Source organism: Pogona vitticeps, chromosome 6 (assembly GCF_051106095.1).
Source record: "Pogona vitticeps strain Pit_001003342236 chromosome 6, PviZW2.1, whole genome shotgun sequence".
Taxonomy (NCBI): domain Eukaryota; kingdom Metazoa; phylum Chordata; class Lepidosauria; order Squamata; family Agamidae; genus Pogona; species Pogona vitticeps.
The window spans coordinates 108,983,282-109,000,059 of record NC_135788.1 but is presented as its reverse complement, the minus strand read 5'-3'; the positions used below and the strand labels follow the sequence as shown (position 1 = coordinate 109,000,059).

Genomic DNA, 16,778 nt, shown 5'->3' with positions numbered 1-16,778 from the left:
CTTTGGCAGCAGGGCATTTTAGCATTCATCAATCAGGTATTTTGTGGTGGTTCCACATGCAGGACTTGAAACACACAGAAAGTCAGAAAGTTACTTCTCTATCTCTGTCATTCTGTATCTCTATATCTAGCTAGCTAGCTAATTACAGTTACAGACCAGAATCCTCTTACGCCAACTACGGAACGTAACACTCTACCCAGGATGTTCTGCAGTCACAGTCCTGGCATCGGACACACTGTAGACCTCCTTGCACAAGCTTTGAAAACCCCCTGCTGGCTGCCCAACAGGGTGTTGTGTGAGAGCAAGAAGACATTTAGGATTTTTGCTGCAGCTGTCCTCCACCACCACCACCCGGTGTAATCTACAATGAGAGTTGCAGTTCTAAAAATTAACTTTTTTACTTTGGTGTTTTAGGAAGATAACTGAAATACCTGTCTTTAGTAATTCTGGAGAGGCACAGCACAAAGCCAGCACTTGAAACATGGTGATATTGAAAGATGTGATATTTCTCCCTTCACCATTTGGAGAGACCATGCCCTTGTAATTATAGCAGTAACTTTAAAAGTTATAGCCATACTTTAAAAAGGAATGAATATGTCTCTTACTACATGTAATCATACTATTATTATTATTATTATTATTATTATTATTATTATTATTATTATTATTATTATTATTATTATTATTATTATTATTATTATTATTATTGGAAAGAGGGATTAATTACAATGAACTGTTTGCAAGTCCAAGCTCTGCATAGTATTTTTTTCCTCACAATCCCACAACATCTACTTCCACAGAGTAGACAGAAGCTTGAAAAGAAGAAAAGAAAATCTGAGTGGCTGTATTTCAGTGGCTAAACAGAATAATCATTTTAAGAATAAAGCAAGCAGTTGAAAAAGAAATGGAGAAATGTGTTGCAAGACATATAACGGTGGAGATGCAAGCAGCCAGCAGAGGCTGTAATCTTGACATAGGAAATGGCAAGGGCAGAATCCAATCCTTCTTCTACCCCATCTCCTTAATCACTGATTTGCAGAATTATACATTTTCTGAAATGCCCTCATGAACATTTCTACCTATCTGAAGCTGACTTTCCCCCTTCAGTTTCCCCATGTGGCTCCATATGTTAATCAGATACTCGCATGACTCACCTGGAGTGAAGTCCTCGCGGGCTGCTGATTGGACAGTCTGAATTTCCCTCTCTGGGAGTTTTCTAGTGCCTATCATAGGAATATTTTTGTTTGTGAGGAAAACTTCCTTTGTTTTTGGGTGGCTGGCAAAGAGTCAAAACAAGGTTGAGTCGTGTTATGGAGTCTCAGGTGGGTTTTGGTGCATTCAGTGTGTTTCAGGTAGTTAAACCTGCCTCTCATTTTATTAAAGCACCTGATCATCTCTGCATTTTTCTCTGCTGATCACTCCAGATTCTTTAAATAAACGTACTTAAATGGAATTTGGAATTGGCGTTAGCTCTTTTTACCTAGCCAGAAAGCTGGCCCTGCTCAGCTGGAGGGGTTATCAAACACCCTGGCCTTGGACTTCAGAGGTTTAGATGAAGCTTTGAAAAAGGAAAAGGAGCCATCAGTTTCCATTTCAGTTATGAGTTATGTTACATTAGAGCTGTTAAATACATGGATTGCAGCAGTTTGCATCTGTGGAATATAAACAAAGGCTGTCTTGTAGCCTATCCTACTTTGCAGTTTTGGAAGTATTGACGTACCATTCATCATGTATTGCAGGAAGGAAGGAAGCAATGTAACTCTGGAGAAAACAGCGAGTATGGAAGCCTCTGAATCTGCTCTACAGTGCAAGGATGGTGAGGGGGAAGACAGGAGACATAACGTCTGCAGCCTTGTTCATGGCATCAGAGCATTTATACTTTAAGGCGCTGTTTCCGGGTGAAAACCTGGGATCTCTGATTGAGTCTTGTGTGGGCAACGTGGCAGCCTGTTTACTGTTATGTGGGAAGGGTGAGGAATTCAGGAGTGAGAGACTGCTTCAGATTAAAAAACGTACATTTATTTACAGTTAGCATAATGCTTGTCATGACAGGAAAACTGTGTTGAAGTTTGGCTTGTAGATTTAAGCGAACAGCTCCTCTGCTTCCTGTGGGGTGGAGGGAGCATAATCTGTAGAATCTGCTGTCAGTGAGGGCCCCGTTATTCATGCCATAGATTAAGAGGTTCCCCCTCACTGTAATTGTATCCCCAAATACTGTGCTGTTAGATCCCTATTACAGAAATGGATGCAACCATTCACTTAGCTAGGGGTCTCCAGGCTTCCATTGGGATGGGAAGTAATCATCATTCCTGCCCCTGGTGACACCAACCATCTGATCTCTCGTGCTCCATCTTGTTTTATGTTCTTTGAATATAGCAAAATGCGGAGACAGTGGGATAGGACGAACACGGATTGCAGTACTTTTCAAATTTCAAATCCATTCCCTCTCAGTCCACTTAATCAGTGGTTTGTCTGAGTGAACACTTAAGCCATGTTTTTTTTTTTATGGAGGAACCTTGGGTTTAGTCTGGAACTGCCATCTTTTGTTAAGTCAAGTTTTACTGAGACTCAGAATGATATAATGTCTAACCTCTAGTGTTTTCTGTTTTTTTCTCTTATCTTATGCTAAATTAAGTGGCAGTTAGAGTTGGCCCATTTGAATTAATGGCATTTGCAGAGGAGTTGACTCACCAAATCCCAATGGATTCAGTAGACCTGTCTGAGTTTAATTCACTGCACTAAGCAGGATTTTAGCCATTATTCATTTGTTTGCCCTGCAATCAAATATAGTTCTAACTTATAGGATCTAGCCGGAAAAAGCATTACTTAAGCTTTTTAGAGCTACTATGACTTTTATTAGATGCTTCCTCCTTGTGACGTCTGTCACTGATTGCCTCTTATTCACCATGGCTAATGAGCTGCAATTTAACTGCCTTTCACTTTCTGTTTGCCACTAGAACAAAGGGGTTATATACTAATTTTCTCGACTTGTTTTTCTTTAATCACAAAGTAACAATTTCACAATTTAGAAATAAAATAAATGATGAGAGGAAATCAATATTTAAACTCTTCAGCAACTAGACCAGTTTCTATTATTTAATCTTGTGTCTAGCCACATGATCATCAATTAGCTACAATCAGAAACAGCAAGGTCAAAAATCTTATGCAATCACCAATAGGATTCTGGCCAGTACTGTACTTAAATGAAAAACAGGGACAATTAAGAGGTTTCACCAATGATGCTAATGTAACCCTGAACATATAGCATCTAGAGTCAAAAACCATGAGCAGGAAGCTTCTAATTAAAGTTGTATGGAACCTTTAATCAACTGGATTCAATTAATATTGCAAAATATCTTGACCACAGGACAGGTGTTTTTACTAGCCCCCAAGAAGATAATGCAGACCACACTGTAACTTGCTGTGAAGAATTTGCACAACACTTCGCACGCAAAATTGCTCAGATCTGCTCTGACTTGGATGCTGTAAATGTCTCAGGTCCTGTGAATAAAACCATGGCCCCTGCTTGCTCTGTGTTAATGAATGAGTTTCAGTTTCTACAGCCTGATGATGTGGTCGGGACCCTTGGGGAGGTGATGGCTACCACATGCCTGCCGGATCCTTGACTTCCCTGGCTCATAAAAACTGCCAGAAAGGGTCTGGTTGAGTGGGTAGGAGGAGTGACGAACGTCTCCTTGCAACAAGGTAGGATCCCATCATGCTTAAGGAGGCAATAAGAAGACCACTGTTAAAAAAGCCCTCTTTGGACCCCATATTATTGAATAAGTACTGACCAGTATCCAATATCCTGTTCTTGGGGGAAAGTGCTAGAGTGGATTTAGCCTTTCAGCTCCAGAAGTTTTCTGGATGAGACAGATTATCTAGATCCATTTCAGTGTGGCTTCAGGCCTGGTTATGGGAGAGAGTCAACTTTGGTCGCCTTGGTAATGACTTGCGCCAGGAACTGGATAGGGAATCTGTGTCCCTGTTGGTTTTGCTGGACCTCTCGGCAACTTTTGATTGACCATAGTATTCTCCTGACCTGTGACTCTGAAATGGGGGTTTGGGACACTGTTTTACAGTGGCTCCATTCCTTCCTGGAGGGAAAAAACTGAGAAGGTGGCGCTGGGGGAGTCATGTTCGACATCCTGGCCGCTGACCTGTGGGGTCCCTCAGGGTTCTGTTTTATCTCCTATGTTCTTTAACATCTACATGAAGCTGCTGGGAGAGATTATCCAGAGTTTTGGGGTTCAGTGTCACCGGTAGGTGGATGACACCCAACTCTACCTCTCCTTGCCATCTAAATCCAAGGAAGCTGCTTCAACTCTAAATCAGTGTTTGGTATCAGTAATGGACTGGATAAGGTTGAATAAATTGAACATAATCCAGACAAGACAAAGATGGCCCTGGATAGTCGAAAGGTAGATCAGAAATAGGGATGCCGCTGGTCCTGGATGGGGTTATACTCCCATTGAAAAAACAGGAGCACAGTTTGGGGGTGCTCCTTGATTCATCCCTGAGCCTGGATGCCCAGATCTCAGCAGTAGCCAGGTGTGTATTTGCACAATTAAAACTAGTATGCCAGCTACATCTGTTTCTTGAGAGATCTGATCTGGCCACTGTGAATACACGCTCTAGTTACCTCCTGGCTGGATTACTATAACACGCTCTGTGTGAGGCTGTTGATGGAAAGTGTCAGGGAACTTCAGTGGATCCAAAATGCAGCAGCCAGATTGCTGACTGGGGCTGGATACAAGGATCACAAAATCCCGTTATAGCAGCTTCAATGGCTGCTGATCAGTTTCTTGGCACAATTCAAAGTACACTACAGGTTTCAATCTATAAAGCCCTAAATGCCCTCGGTCCAAACTACCTCAAAGACCATATCTCCCATTATGAGCCAGCTTGGGTGTTAATAGCATCGGAGAGGCCTTCCTCTCGGTCCCACCACCTTTACAAGTGCGTCTAATGGGTACATGGGAAAGGGCCTTCTCTGTTGCTGCTCCCAGACTCTGGAACCCCCTCCCACTGGAGGCCAGGTTGGCCCCATCTTTGCTGTACTTCCGCAAGCAAGCAAAGATCTTCTCTTTAGGCAAGCCTTCCCGCACTACCTCTGTGTAATTTTTAGATGGACTGATATGTATTACTGCTTTGACTGGATTTTTAGTACTACCTGTGCTTACCATTTTTGTATTTCTCATTTCTCAGAGTGGCACTGATTTTTTTTAATTGAATACTTATTATTCTTAGCTTTAATATTGCCTTTTAATAATATAAGATGCCTCTTTACTCTTCATTCTTAGCTTTAAATATTGTATTTTAATGATACCTACCATTGTATATTAATTGTATATTAATTGTTTTCAACTTTAAATATTGTCTTTCACTGTTGTAAGCTGCCTTGGGTCCTTTTCAAGGAGGAAGGTGGGGTAAAAATATTTTAAATAAATAAATACATAAATATTTAGCATTACAGAACAACTCAACCACAAGGATAGGAATTGCTGGATAATATACGTAGATCCATCTGTTGTCAAGTGCTATGAGCAAAGAACGGTCTGAATTCTGTTTTCAGCTAACAAGATAGTACCTCAGAAGTGCTGAAAAGCTCAAGTGTGGAAGCAATCTTGTGTTTAAAGCCAATTAGTGTTATTAGCCTTTTATTTAGACTTCTTGTCCTCTGCCTTCAGCTCATTTCTTTACTGGATAAATCCTCTGGAAATATTCTTTCAGGCTTTGTCATTATTTTTGCAGTTTGGTATACAGTACTACTTTGTTATTTTCCAGTAGGCTTTCCTTCCTAGCTAAGAGTATGCATGTTCTTGGAGATCCCTAACCAAAAGTCTTATTCGAGAACTTTATTTCAGGGCCAAAACACACATTCAGAAAAATGTGTCCATCCTGCTCTTTCAGTGTTTTGTCCCCAGCATTGTTAACTGATTAATTATTTTTGACTTCAATATTAGGCACGGAAAATAAGTTGTTTTTATTCCAGATATAATTCAGGCTCCACAGATGCTTCTCCTTTTAATTTGTTATCACAATTGTACCTTTATTGCCACTTGAGGGAGGACTTCTTCTGGAAACAAATTTCTCTGAATGTGTGCTTTAGCCCTGTGTTGACTAGGTTTTATTAGATCAGATTCCTCACCTTCTAAGCAGCATATCCTCCAGAGGCCTGAATGAGTAAGCCCTCCAGGATCCTTTTTGTCTTTTTGAGGAGTTTCTTCCGTAGAGATGTTGGTCGTATTGCAGATGAAGGCACGGGCATACAGCCAGTAATCTGTGCCGATGGCAATGATCATGAGGCCAAAGGCTGCAAAGGCCCCCACGGTGGTGAGTAAAATCTGGACACCTTTCTCACACCAGACCATCCTCTCCTCATTCCAGCGCTTGAGTGACTCCAGCTTGGCAGTAAAAAAGGAGACCAACAGTGATAGATGCAAGTAGTAGCAGCAGTGGTGACAAAGGATGCCTTTACTTTTGTGGCCAGCTCCCCCTTCTAATAGGCAGGATCTGGAATACACAAGCTTTAGAGAAATAGCAGCAAAGGAGTACCTTCTTGTGTTTAGTTTGAATTGTAGGAAACACCTTGATACAGGACAGGTTAGGATGCTAACAGTTGTTCCAGAGATCTTGGGAATGCAGTGAAAGATGTTTCTAGAGGTTCTTCTGGGTTAGTCCTAGAACGTTAGGTACTCTCAGAAGCCTTTTCTGATACTTAGGAGGGAGAAGTCTGGATCAACTTCAAGGTGTTTTCAGAGAAGCTCCAGGAACTGCCTGGTTAATTTTTCAAGAACAGCTGGAAAATTTTGAAAGGCGTTATGATGGTTATGTTGTTTTGTTTTTTTAATCTAGAACTCTCCAAATGAGCTTTGTGGAAGATGCAGGGTTTGGGTAGCTAGCGGACCGTGGAAGGTCAGGAGCAGCTAATGAGAGCTTATAGACCACTGATATGAAAATCTTGAAGAGCTAGTGGAAAATCCTTTGGAAGGCTATGACTGTAGCATCTAGATGCCTAGTAGTAGGATTCTGGAAGGCTGCTTCGAAATATGGAGATACTGCAGATTTTCTGGAAGTCCGCAAAAAACTTTTTGGAGAGCTACTGGGTTAAATATATATAGCTATCGGGACATTTGTGGAAAAATCCAGTGGGTCCAAATTGCTTCTTTGAATCTTCAGTATAGATGCCAAGGAATCTGTGGAGCTCCTATATTTTCTGTATTCCTACAGATGCTGAGGAAAGTGTAGAGCTCTTGAAAGTCTTTGTTTCCCCTTCATCTGTACAACTTCAGAAAGTTTTCAGAAATGCCTGGTTTCTTTTTCCTTTCTTGCTCGTATTCCGTTTCCTCTGTTCAAGTTCCTCTCCTTTTGGAAAACCTTGGCTTTCGGCTGATGCTCTTCAGTTTGAGGCACACATTGGCTGATAGGGATTGCTTGATCTCTCTGACTCAACTCGAAAAGGAGCCAACTAGCTGTTTGACTATTTGATTTCTGAGTAAAGAGGAGAAAATGAAGAGAGACAGGAAAAGAGAGTTGAGTTTGAAAAAGACGTGTAAGGAAAGCATTGTCTGGTGCTCTAAGTTAACTGCAAACATTAAATACTTGTTTATTGATAAGATTTCTGTCTTATTGCTAGTATTCATGAGATGGGTTACAATTAACTTGAGAACAATTAAAAATAGTGTGAGTCACAAAAGGAGCAATAGGTAGTAGAACCACCCAATAAAAACAATGAAACTTAAGGATAAAGCAAAAGGCATTCATTAAATGTCACTGAAGGCATGGGAGAACAGGATGGATTATGCCTGATACAGAAAAGTTAACAAAAGAACATGCTGGGCATGCATGGTGTGGGAAGGCGTTCCATGGTTTGGGCACTGCTACTGAAAAAAACTTATTTCTGAGAAGCACCTCATATACAAATCAGGGTGATTCCCCCAAAAGGACCCCTGATGCAGATCTCATTGATAGGCAGATATGTGTGGAAGAAGGTAGTTATCAAAAGCCTGTTTTGGGTCCTTTTAAGGAGAAAGGCTGGGTAAAAATATTTAAAATAAATAAATCTGTGCTGGACATGAAATTCTATTTCAAAATACTGAAGTACTGGACAACACCAGGAATCGTTATGTTAGACTGCACAGGGAAGCCATTGAAATCCATAAACATCAGCATAGTTTCACCAAAAAAGAAGAAAGTCTGAAACTGAACAAGACCTGGCTTCTAGCACTGGAAAATACAGCCTGCAGAAAGACAACGAACTCTACCCAGCCACAAGGACCACAACTGCACAAAAGAGACCAGCTAAAGACACCCATCAACCACAGTGACAGATAATCTCTCCCACTTATCACAACAATACATCCACAACAAAAACACGCTGATCACCCTATCTCCTGAAAAGGACAAAAGCTATTCCCACAGCTATAAATACTCAACTATCCAACAAACAGCAACAGAGTATGGACAGGGTTCTTACTCCTGTTCCGCTGAAGATGCCAGCCACAGAGACTGGCAAAACGTCAGGAAGAACAACCTTCAGAACACGGCCAAAGAGCCTGAAAAACCCACAACAACCATCAAATCTGTTCTTCTTGTTCCTCATGACTATTCTGACCTGCAGCAATTTGATCAGGAAGAGGAAGTTGTCAAGGAGGTTTTTCTGATTCCTTCTAGTAAGAGAGTTACTTATGATTCCTCTGCCGCACATTCTTTAAGAGATGTAATTGTTTTTTTTTAAACTTGAAATGAATACAAACTTGAAATAAAAATATTTAACTTGTCAAGCTGATGCTTAAAATTAATCAGGAGTAAAGTCCTTAGTCCTGAGTCTTCCTATGCACAACTTAACAGTGCCTTAGCACCATTGGCCAGCTTTCAGGGGATTTCTCAGACTTGTCTTTTCCTTTCTCCCACCCAAGGTGTTAAAGTGAGGCTCAAACAAGATTAAAATGCATTTACAGTCACCCCTTGAATCACCAAATGGGAATTTTTTTGCTATTTCCTCTAGAATCTCTTGTTAAAGCAAATTGACCTTATGGTCATCAGCAAAGTTTGGGCAGCAAATGAAGAGGCGATAAACCTGCTTCTGGACTATACTGGGTCTGGTGGTGCAGTTATACAGGCATATAGCTCACATTTTTGGCCACCAGCAGAAACGTTTGAGGTGAGTTATCTCCGGGCAATCAACATGATGTATGGGTAACAATGCTGCAGCCAGACTGTGATTCATACCCAATCTGGACCATTTTTGGTCCACTACATTTTTGGATCCAGCCTGGAGCAATTCCCTGATGGATGAAAGGGTTGCTAAGGGACATCACTCCTATAAAAGCAATCCTTTCCAGTGTGATCAGACATGCACCCTTTTCACTGTCTCATTGCACCCTGACTCAAGGGATGGCTCACAGGACTCAAAGTTTCCCCCCTATGAAATAAGTAAAAATAATTTTTGAAGTATTTTGCTCCGAGATGCCAGAGCTAAGAGTTTTCGTACAACCTCCTCTCTAACAGGTTTTGTTTTCTATGTATTCGAGTGAAGGTACAGCATTTCTTATTTCTATTGTATAGTACAGGAACTTTCCAACATAACCACCTCTTGAAGTTTGTAGGGATTCTGTCCAGAAAGAAGTTTAAGCCCTCATTTAGGAGAATGATGTTAGGGCCATAGCAATTTGATGGAGATGTACGCAGGTTACAATTTCACTGATCTTGAAAACTAGTTTCAGTGTTAGGCCTTAGCTAAGAAACATAAAGTAATCCTAATTGCTGTGTATATTAGATCTTCCACCATCACAGAACATGCAGGGCAACTAAATCGTCTGCCATAGAAAGTTTGGTCGATTTCAAGAGAACATAAATTCTATTTTACCAACTATGTTTAAACAGCTTGTTTATTCAGTAGATAACTAAGCCATCATTCATCAGCATGGCAAACTGAGTAATACTGTATATCCCACATCAAATGAAGCTTTTTGTTTTTTTGCAAGATAGGTGAACTGACACAAGTCCATATGACTCTGAAGTGAGGATGTTTGGATATCTTGTCAAAAGGTGTGTGAAGATACACAAGCTTCCAGATACTCAGAGTGTATCTACCAGTTTATAGTTAAGACTTGCCTTTTATATTGGCTGATCTGTTGATCATTTGCTGATCTGTTGTCCTTTGCATATACGTTGGTTTATATCCTATCTGTATTACAAGACTGTGAAGGACACACCAAGTAATATTAAAATAAAGTATTGCTATTTTCTTAACTCATTTGTATCACTACGCTTTTTTCTCTATACATGTTACACCTTCCTCCTCTTCCTTTTCTAGTCTATCACCCCTCCTTCTGTCTTTTTCAGCACCCTGGGCAGTGTAGATACCGTATTTGAAAAACTCAAAAAGAGTGAGCACTTCACTAGTTAAATGTTGATCCCATATCTAGAAGCAATGTTCCCTTAAGTAGCAAAAAAGGATGTGATTGTGAAAATACAGTAAGAGCAAAAACATGTCTATAAGAGGAATGATGAATGGAATGTTAACATAGCTTCTTCTGCTTGTCTTGATTCCAGAGACATGTATAACAAAGGGGAATCATATTAGTTACTGGTAAGAAAATGATTTTAAAGCAGGAAAGATAGAATCAGCATCTTATGCAGTGAGGATCTAAAACATGGTGAGTGATCAACCTTCACCTCTAATTATGCAGAGGATCTCTGACTTTGCAAATAAATTAAGCCATATATTTCTGGACTTGACTTACTAAATAAATCATTAGTCGACCAGAAACAACAAGATTATACCTCGCCCTTCCATCCCAGTTTTTTTTTTAAATTTTAAGTTATTTTTGCTCTGGACCATCCACAAGTTGTACCTCTATCCTTGGTCCTGTGAACTCTGGAGTTTTGCTCCTCAGATCCATCATAAATCATGGAAACTCTCCTCCTGGTTTCATCTGCAGATCCAGTGAGCATCTCTGCCAGATCATGCCCAGTACCCAAATGTTCTGTTTCTGTATCGCAACAGGATGTGAATGGAGGCAAATACTAAAATACATATTGTGGTTTCCTAGGCTTCTTAATTTCACAATGGGAATAAGCAGGACTACAGAAAAAGAACCTGAATTTCCATATTGTATACTGTCAGGTACTAGTATGTCTTGACTAATTCAAAGCCAGCCTTGAGTTTGGAACTAGGTTCCTTCCCGAAGTTATCTCTGGTAATTCCCTGTTTACAGTAATGCTAATGGCACATATTTCATTATTTGTTTTACACCTGTGTCATACTGAGCACATCATAGAATTGTGGTAAGGTGTTTTATAAATAAAAAAATTATGAAGGAGGGACAGGGATATGTAGGATATATGTTTGAGGGAAAATCAATAAAGCAGACTGTCCTGGGGGGGGGAAATAACTAAAAAAAAGGTTCTTGGCCCTTAGGTCTCCACTCATCCTCAGTTTTCTGAAGAGAATTTGAGAATCTTGTCTGTCTGGTTTCCTCATGTGCGTGTTGTGTGTTTTCTATTAAAATTACCCATGTGCAAAGACAGATATAAGTGACACTTGTGAAACTGGAGGCAGAATATGTCTTTGCTGGTCAAGGTTTACTCAACTGCATACACCAATCTTGGCTGGTTGGCAGGATATTAACTTAATATCAGGGTCTTTTTGTATCTGACTTGGAGACCTTATTGACAGATCATACATCCTTTGCAAAGAAATCAGAAGTCTCGTTCTACAGGCTTCCCAGCTTCAAATTTTTATATCCCACCCTCTTCGCTTCCAAAATATCTTGATTTTCAGAAATTCTGAAAACTGGAAAGCCCAGACTCCTTGTAAAGAAGAACAGCTGACTGTGGCATGGAGATTGACTGACCTGACAGGTGAATTTTGGCGTTTCCTACCAATTAGATACACAATAATAGCAACTGATGTGCACATGGTGAGAAAATAAAGAATATGTACTCATTAAACACATATAGCTGAAAGTGACAAAAAAGCAATGCAACAGGACTATATACAAGATTATGCTTAAATCCTGCAGAATTCAATGGAAATTTCTTCCTTGTAAAATGTGAGTATAAGAATTCCATCCTATGTCCAAACCTCATTTATTTTCATTCATTTTATAAATACTGAAAAATGCTTTCCTTCTATTCCATAAATTATAGTAACTTCGAGGGGTTCATAGTCCTGATCAAGAGCCCAGGAGTCCTGGCTGCCAATAACCCCTTCTACGCTTTTCTTCTGTAGTTTTCTCTGCTCCACTGTGCACCAAGGAATCCAGGAGTAGTAGTTTTAATCCTCTAACCCACAGTGTCTGTTCTTTTACTAGAGTGCCCAGTGGGTGAGAAGCAATCTATCCTAACAGTATCCATGGATACCATTTATAAAATGTTGGTACTAGCTTTTCTCCCGCCACCCCCATGACTAGGAGCCTTGAGGCCTACAGAATAACAGCTTGTTGAAGACACAGACAAATAGGAGAGGGTTGAACCTGAACTCGGAATCCTCCGTTTGATGCTGCCTTGAATGACCTTGACACTTTTTTTTTTAGTTTATAACAAGACCATTCGCAACTTGTTCTTTGACATCTCTTGTTTCACCTGCCTAATTGTTTCTACTGACATTACATGACATACCCAGGATGGTCAGAACCCAATGTGAACTTCCATTTGGTTTGCTTTTGTGCTGTTCTTTCAGCTATCTCATGGGAATTGTTCAGCCATTTTCTCTGCTAAGTGGAAACTTCGCTTGAGACAACTAAACATAATAAAGAGCAGTTTACTTCTATAATTGAGATTTGAGACTGGAGAGGGACAGATTACGAATTTATAGGTGAATAAATGGATGCATCCATGCAGGTAGTTAGGTGAATGAAGATATGTTGTGTGTAAATGAAGGGGGAAAAGTACATGAAGGTTTAAGAGTGGGTGCAGTGTAGGTTTCAGGCTGGACAGACAGAATAGACAAATTAATGCATATTATTATAAGAAGGTGAAATGCCAGAGAGAGAAGCAAAGAGATGGGAGGGTAAACCTTTAATACACAGAAAGTAATATATACAGATAAATTGATTAATTAGTAGGTGGTAAGAGATTATGAGTAGTGGTTACAAGAGAGACCACAATTTGACCAGCTGTGACCTTATTGTCTTATCTTGCCCTAACAGTCACCTAATCTCCTTCACTAAAGAGATGCAAAAAAAAAAAAAAGCCCAGTAGATACTAGTACAGTACTGTATACTGGTTTTTCTATATCTATTTGATTCTGTGTCCAGCTGCTGCCACCACTTCAGATACATTACAACTTTTATATATATTTCTACATATAGATTATGATGTTAATGATGATGATGATGATGATGATGATGATCTGAGAGTAGCATGAACAAAATCATGACACCGTGCATCAAGAAACTCACCCAGAATTTAAAAACAAAAACAAAAACAAGTTAAGCCCAGTGTTTGGACCTCTGATAAGCAAATATAGCACAGTTCTCTACACTCAAGGTGGTCATGCAAACATACTTCCTCACTCAAAAGATTCTGCAGAGTTTCTCCTGTTCATGCCCTTGTCATTCTCTCTCACTGATCTGTGTCAGCTGTATCAGCAGGTATACAAGCTTTAGTCAAAACCACTTCCAGTTACCATTTAGAATTCCTAAGTTTAGAAACGTTAAGGGCAAAGACATATCTTAAACTGCAGTAATGGAATCCAAGGCCTTCTGGATTCCACAGCAAAACATCTAAATACAATCCAGAAGTCATGGCTGATCATTTTTCTTTACCTGCTAGATGCAGTTCACCATGCGGAATGCCCTGGAAGTTTGGCCATCAATTTTACATTATTGAAATCTGCATGTTGCCATTCTTTCCAAGATAATTCAAGAGTCTTGCCTTCTAGCACTTCCTGTTATAAACCACCAAACTCTAATCCCTCTCTGTTGATCCTAAGAGTTCCTCACACATAGCATACTAGTCTTCGCGCTTCTTCCGAACCAAAGAATCACTTCCAACCTTACCACTTTGAAACTGTAACTCCCTTTCAGGTGCTCTGCCACTTTGCATTTTATGAGGTTCTCTTTCTCCCTAGATATCCTAGTGACTCTTCTAAGAAAACCCTCTCTGTCAGGGACAGGCATCAGACGGGGATGGTTGCTAGACAAACATTGGCAGCTTCTTGGGTGCCCGTCCACTTTGCAGAACAGGGCCTTAACCCTGGCTGTCAAGCTGTTGGGAAAGGGGGCCTATGATTCCCCCATCTTCTTATTAAGGCATGGCTTTCCTAGCCTCAAAACAAAATGCCAAGAAGAACCAGTATCAAATTGGCAGCCCCATGCACACTTCCATCTATCGTTAAGGCATTGCCTTCTTTGCTTGGTTTCCTCCCCGTCCTTCCTGCTGAATTCTCCATTCATTCAACAGCTGCTCCCCGCCAGCAGTTCTGTTCATTAAGGCCAAAACCCCTCAGCATCGTTGAAGATTTTATCTCAAATCCCCCCCCCGCAATCTCTTCAAACCATGCTGCCTTTCCTAATGTGAGAGACCTTTTTTCTTGCCTCTCAAAACATCCCTGTGTGAGCCAGCAAAAAATAAAAAGGAAAAGAACAGCAAAGAAGAAAGAAGAAGAACACAAAACAAAAGCAATACAGAATATGATCAGCATACAATTTAACCTCCTGTCAATACCTTGTCCCCCACCATACACCGGTACCTATGCAAAACATGTGTGCCAGTAGGAAATGTGAAGAGAAATTCATTGATGTTCCGAGGGGGGGGGAGAGAAGGGGGAAAATCCATGAGAAGAAACAAAAAAGATGATGCCAAGGAAAATTTATTTCATTAAATCTGTTGCATACATGCCTTAGCAAAGGCAATCCGGAATTGGTCGTCACCTGAAGCAAAGAGGGAAAAAGCAGTGCCTGTAGCTAGAAATTCATTCTAGCAACCGGATAGTTGCAGATTTATGTGTTGCTACACAAGAGAAAACCCTGACACAATTTTAAAATCCTTCTATTGTAAATCTCAGACAAATTCCACTCCCCCACCCCGCAGCCCAATGCCTTGCACATATATCTTTTGCAGCAGAGAGGGAAAAATATTGAGAGATGTAGCAGGCTTACCTTGCAACAACAACTACTACAAAAAAGGTCTGCTTTCCAAAGGTGTCACACACTGAGGGAGGTGAGAGACGGCTCCTCTCTGTGTCCCCCCCACCCGGCAGTGGGTTGTTGATGGCACCAGCCAGAGAAGATTCTGCGAAATGGCGTTTTATATCGAGGGGTATTTTGCTGTATAGGAGAGAGATGCTAGCATGCTGTTATTATGTCATTGGGAGAAACCATTGGACGAAGGAGAAAAAAAAGCAGCAGCAAACGAAAGAGGCTGGTTAAAGGAGCAGAGAGGCATATGGGTCTGCGATGTGTGTGTGTGTGGGGAAGCAAGAGGGAGGCTGTGTAGTGCCACAGAGTTGTTAGGCATTGTATGTTTGTGTGTATGTGTGATTCTCCACTGGGTTACTACATCACACGCTGGAAGAGGGAACTGTGTGTTATGTGAAGCATTGTCACTGGCTGAAGTGTGCGGTGTATGTGCATGCACACAATGAGCAAACTATGTGACTCATGCTGTCGCTCAAGTGTTCTTGTGAACATGCATTTGAGTGGTTAGTGGTTGCTGTGTATCCATATGCATTCATGTTTGCTTTTCTGTATTGTGTTCTGGTCTTTCAGTTACCCACAGTAAACTTGGAGTTATCATTTTACAAGACATGGTAGCTTGTGTTTACATCTTGTTACATAGGCTTTCCCGTGATTCCATCTCATGGTGTCTACCAGTTGTAACACTGAGTATTGTATTGTTTTCACTGATCCCCTATGAGGAGAAATGTGGCAAATAAATAAATAAACAAACAAACAAACAAATAAGGTATTGTGTGTTCAGTTTTGCAACACAGTTTTGCTAAGATTTCGAATGTTTGGGTGTGGCATATGCATGTATGATTTGACTTTGTGGGTTCAGTTCCACAAATATACACGCCTTATAATTCTACCTGTATGTGCATCTTTCCATATTACTGTGTATTGCATTCTGTGCCCAAAATCCTATTGCATAAATACAGTATATACCTATGTACATTTATGACATCATAAGCTTTATGGCTCATTAATAATTTCCTATTCCGCACAGAAATCCCTGTTGATGGTCCCAATTGCATGCAGTAGGACTGTGTTTCACATCACTTTAAGAAGCCTAACGCATGCAGTGGTAGTCATTCCAGTATGTGCTGATTCAGTTGCATGTTAGATGGTGGCCACTGTGAGTTTCACTACTGTATTGTCATTTTACACTCGCAGCGTTGCGTGACATTCAAAAGTATGTGTGCCAAAGCTTCACTGAATAGGCAGTTCTACCACTGAATTTTGGATTACATACAATTAAGACCTTTATAAAGGGACGTGGTGGCGCTGCGGGTTAAACCGCAGAAGCGTCTGTACTGTAAGGTCTATAGATTTGCAGCTGTAAGATCGAATCCACGTGACGGAGTGAGCGACCGTCACTAGTCCCAGCTCCCGCCAACCTAGTGGTTCAAAAGCATGCAAATGCAAGTAGATTAATAGGGACCACCTCGGTGGGAAGGTAACAGCATTCCATGTCTAAGTTGCACTGGCCATATGACCACGGAAGATTGTCTTCGGACAAAACGCTGGCTCTGTGGCTTGGAAACAGGGATGAGCACCGCCCCCAAGAGTCAAACCTTTACCTTTACCACCTTTATAACCCTTTTC

At 40.7% G+C, this 16,778-nt stretch overlaps 1 protein-coding gene across 1 annotated transcript in view; it reads right to left on the bottom strand.

Moving 5' to 3' along the window:
* Nucleotides 1–16,287, bottom strand: part of CACNG8 (calcium voltage-gated channel auxiliary subunit gamma 8) — a 34,788-nt gene extending 18,501 nt beyond the window's left edge. Inside the window, exons 1-2 of the mRNA XM_020792862.3 lie at nt 15,114–16,287; nt 6,152–7,494 (exon numbers count right to left, since the gene is read on the bottom strand). Of these exons, the coding sequence (XP_020648521.1) occupies nt 6,152–6,374 (223 nt within the window). The 5' untranslated portion in view covers nt 6,375–7,494; nt 15,114–16,287. The remainder of the gene's footprint in view (nt 1–6,151; nt 7,495–15,113) is intronic.
* Between the last annotated feature and the right edge of the window lie 491 nt (nt 16,288–16,778).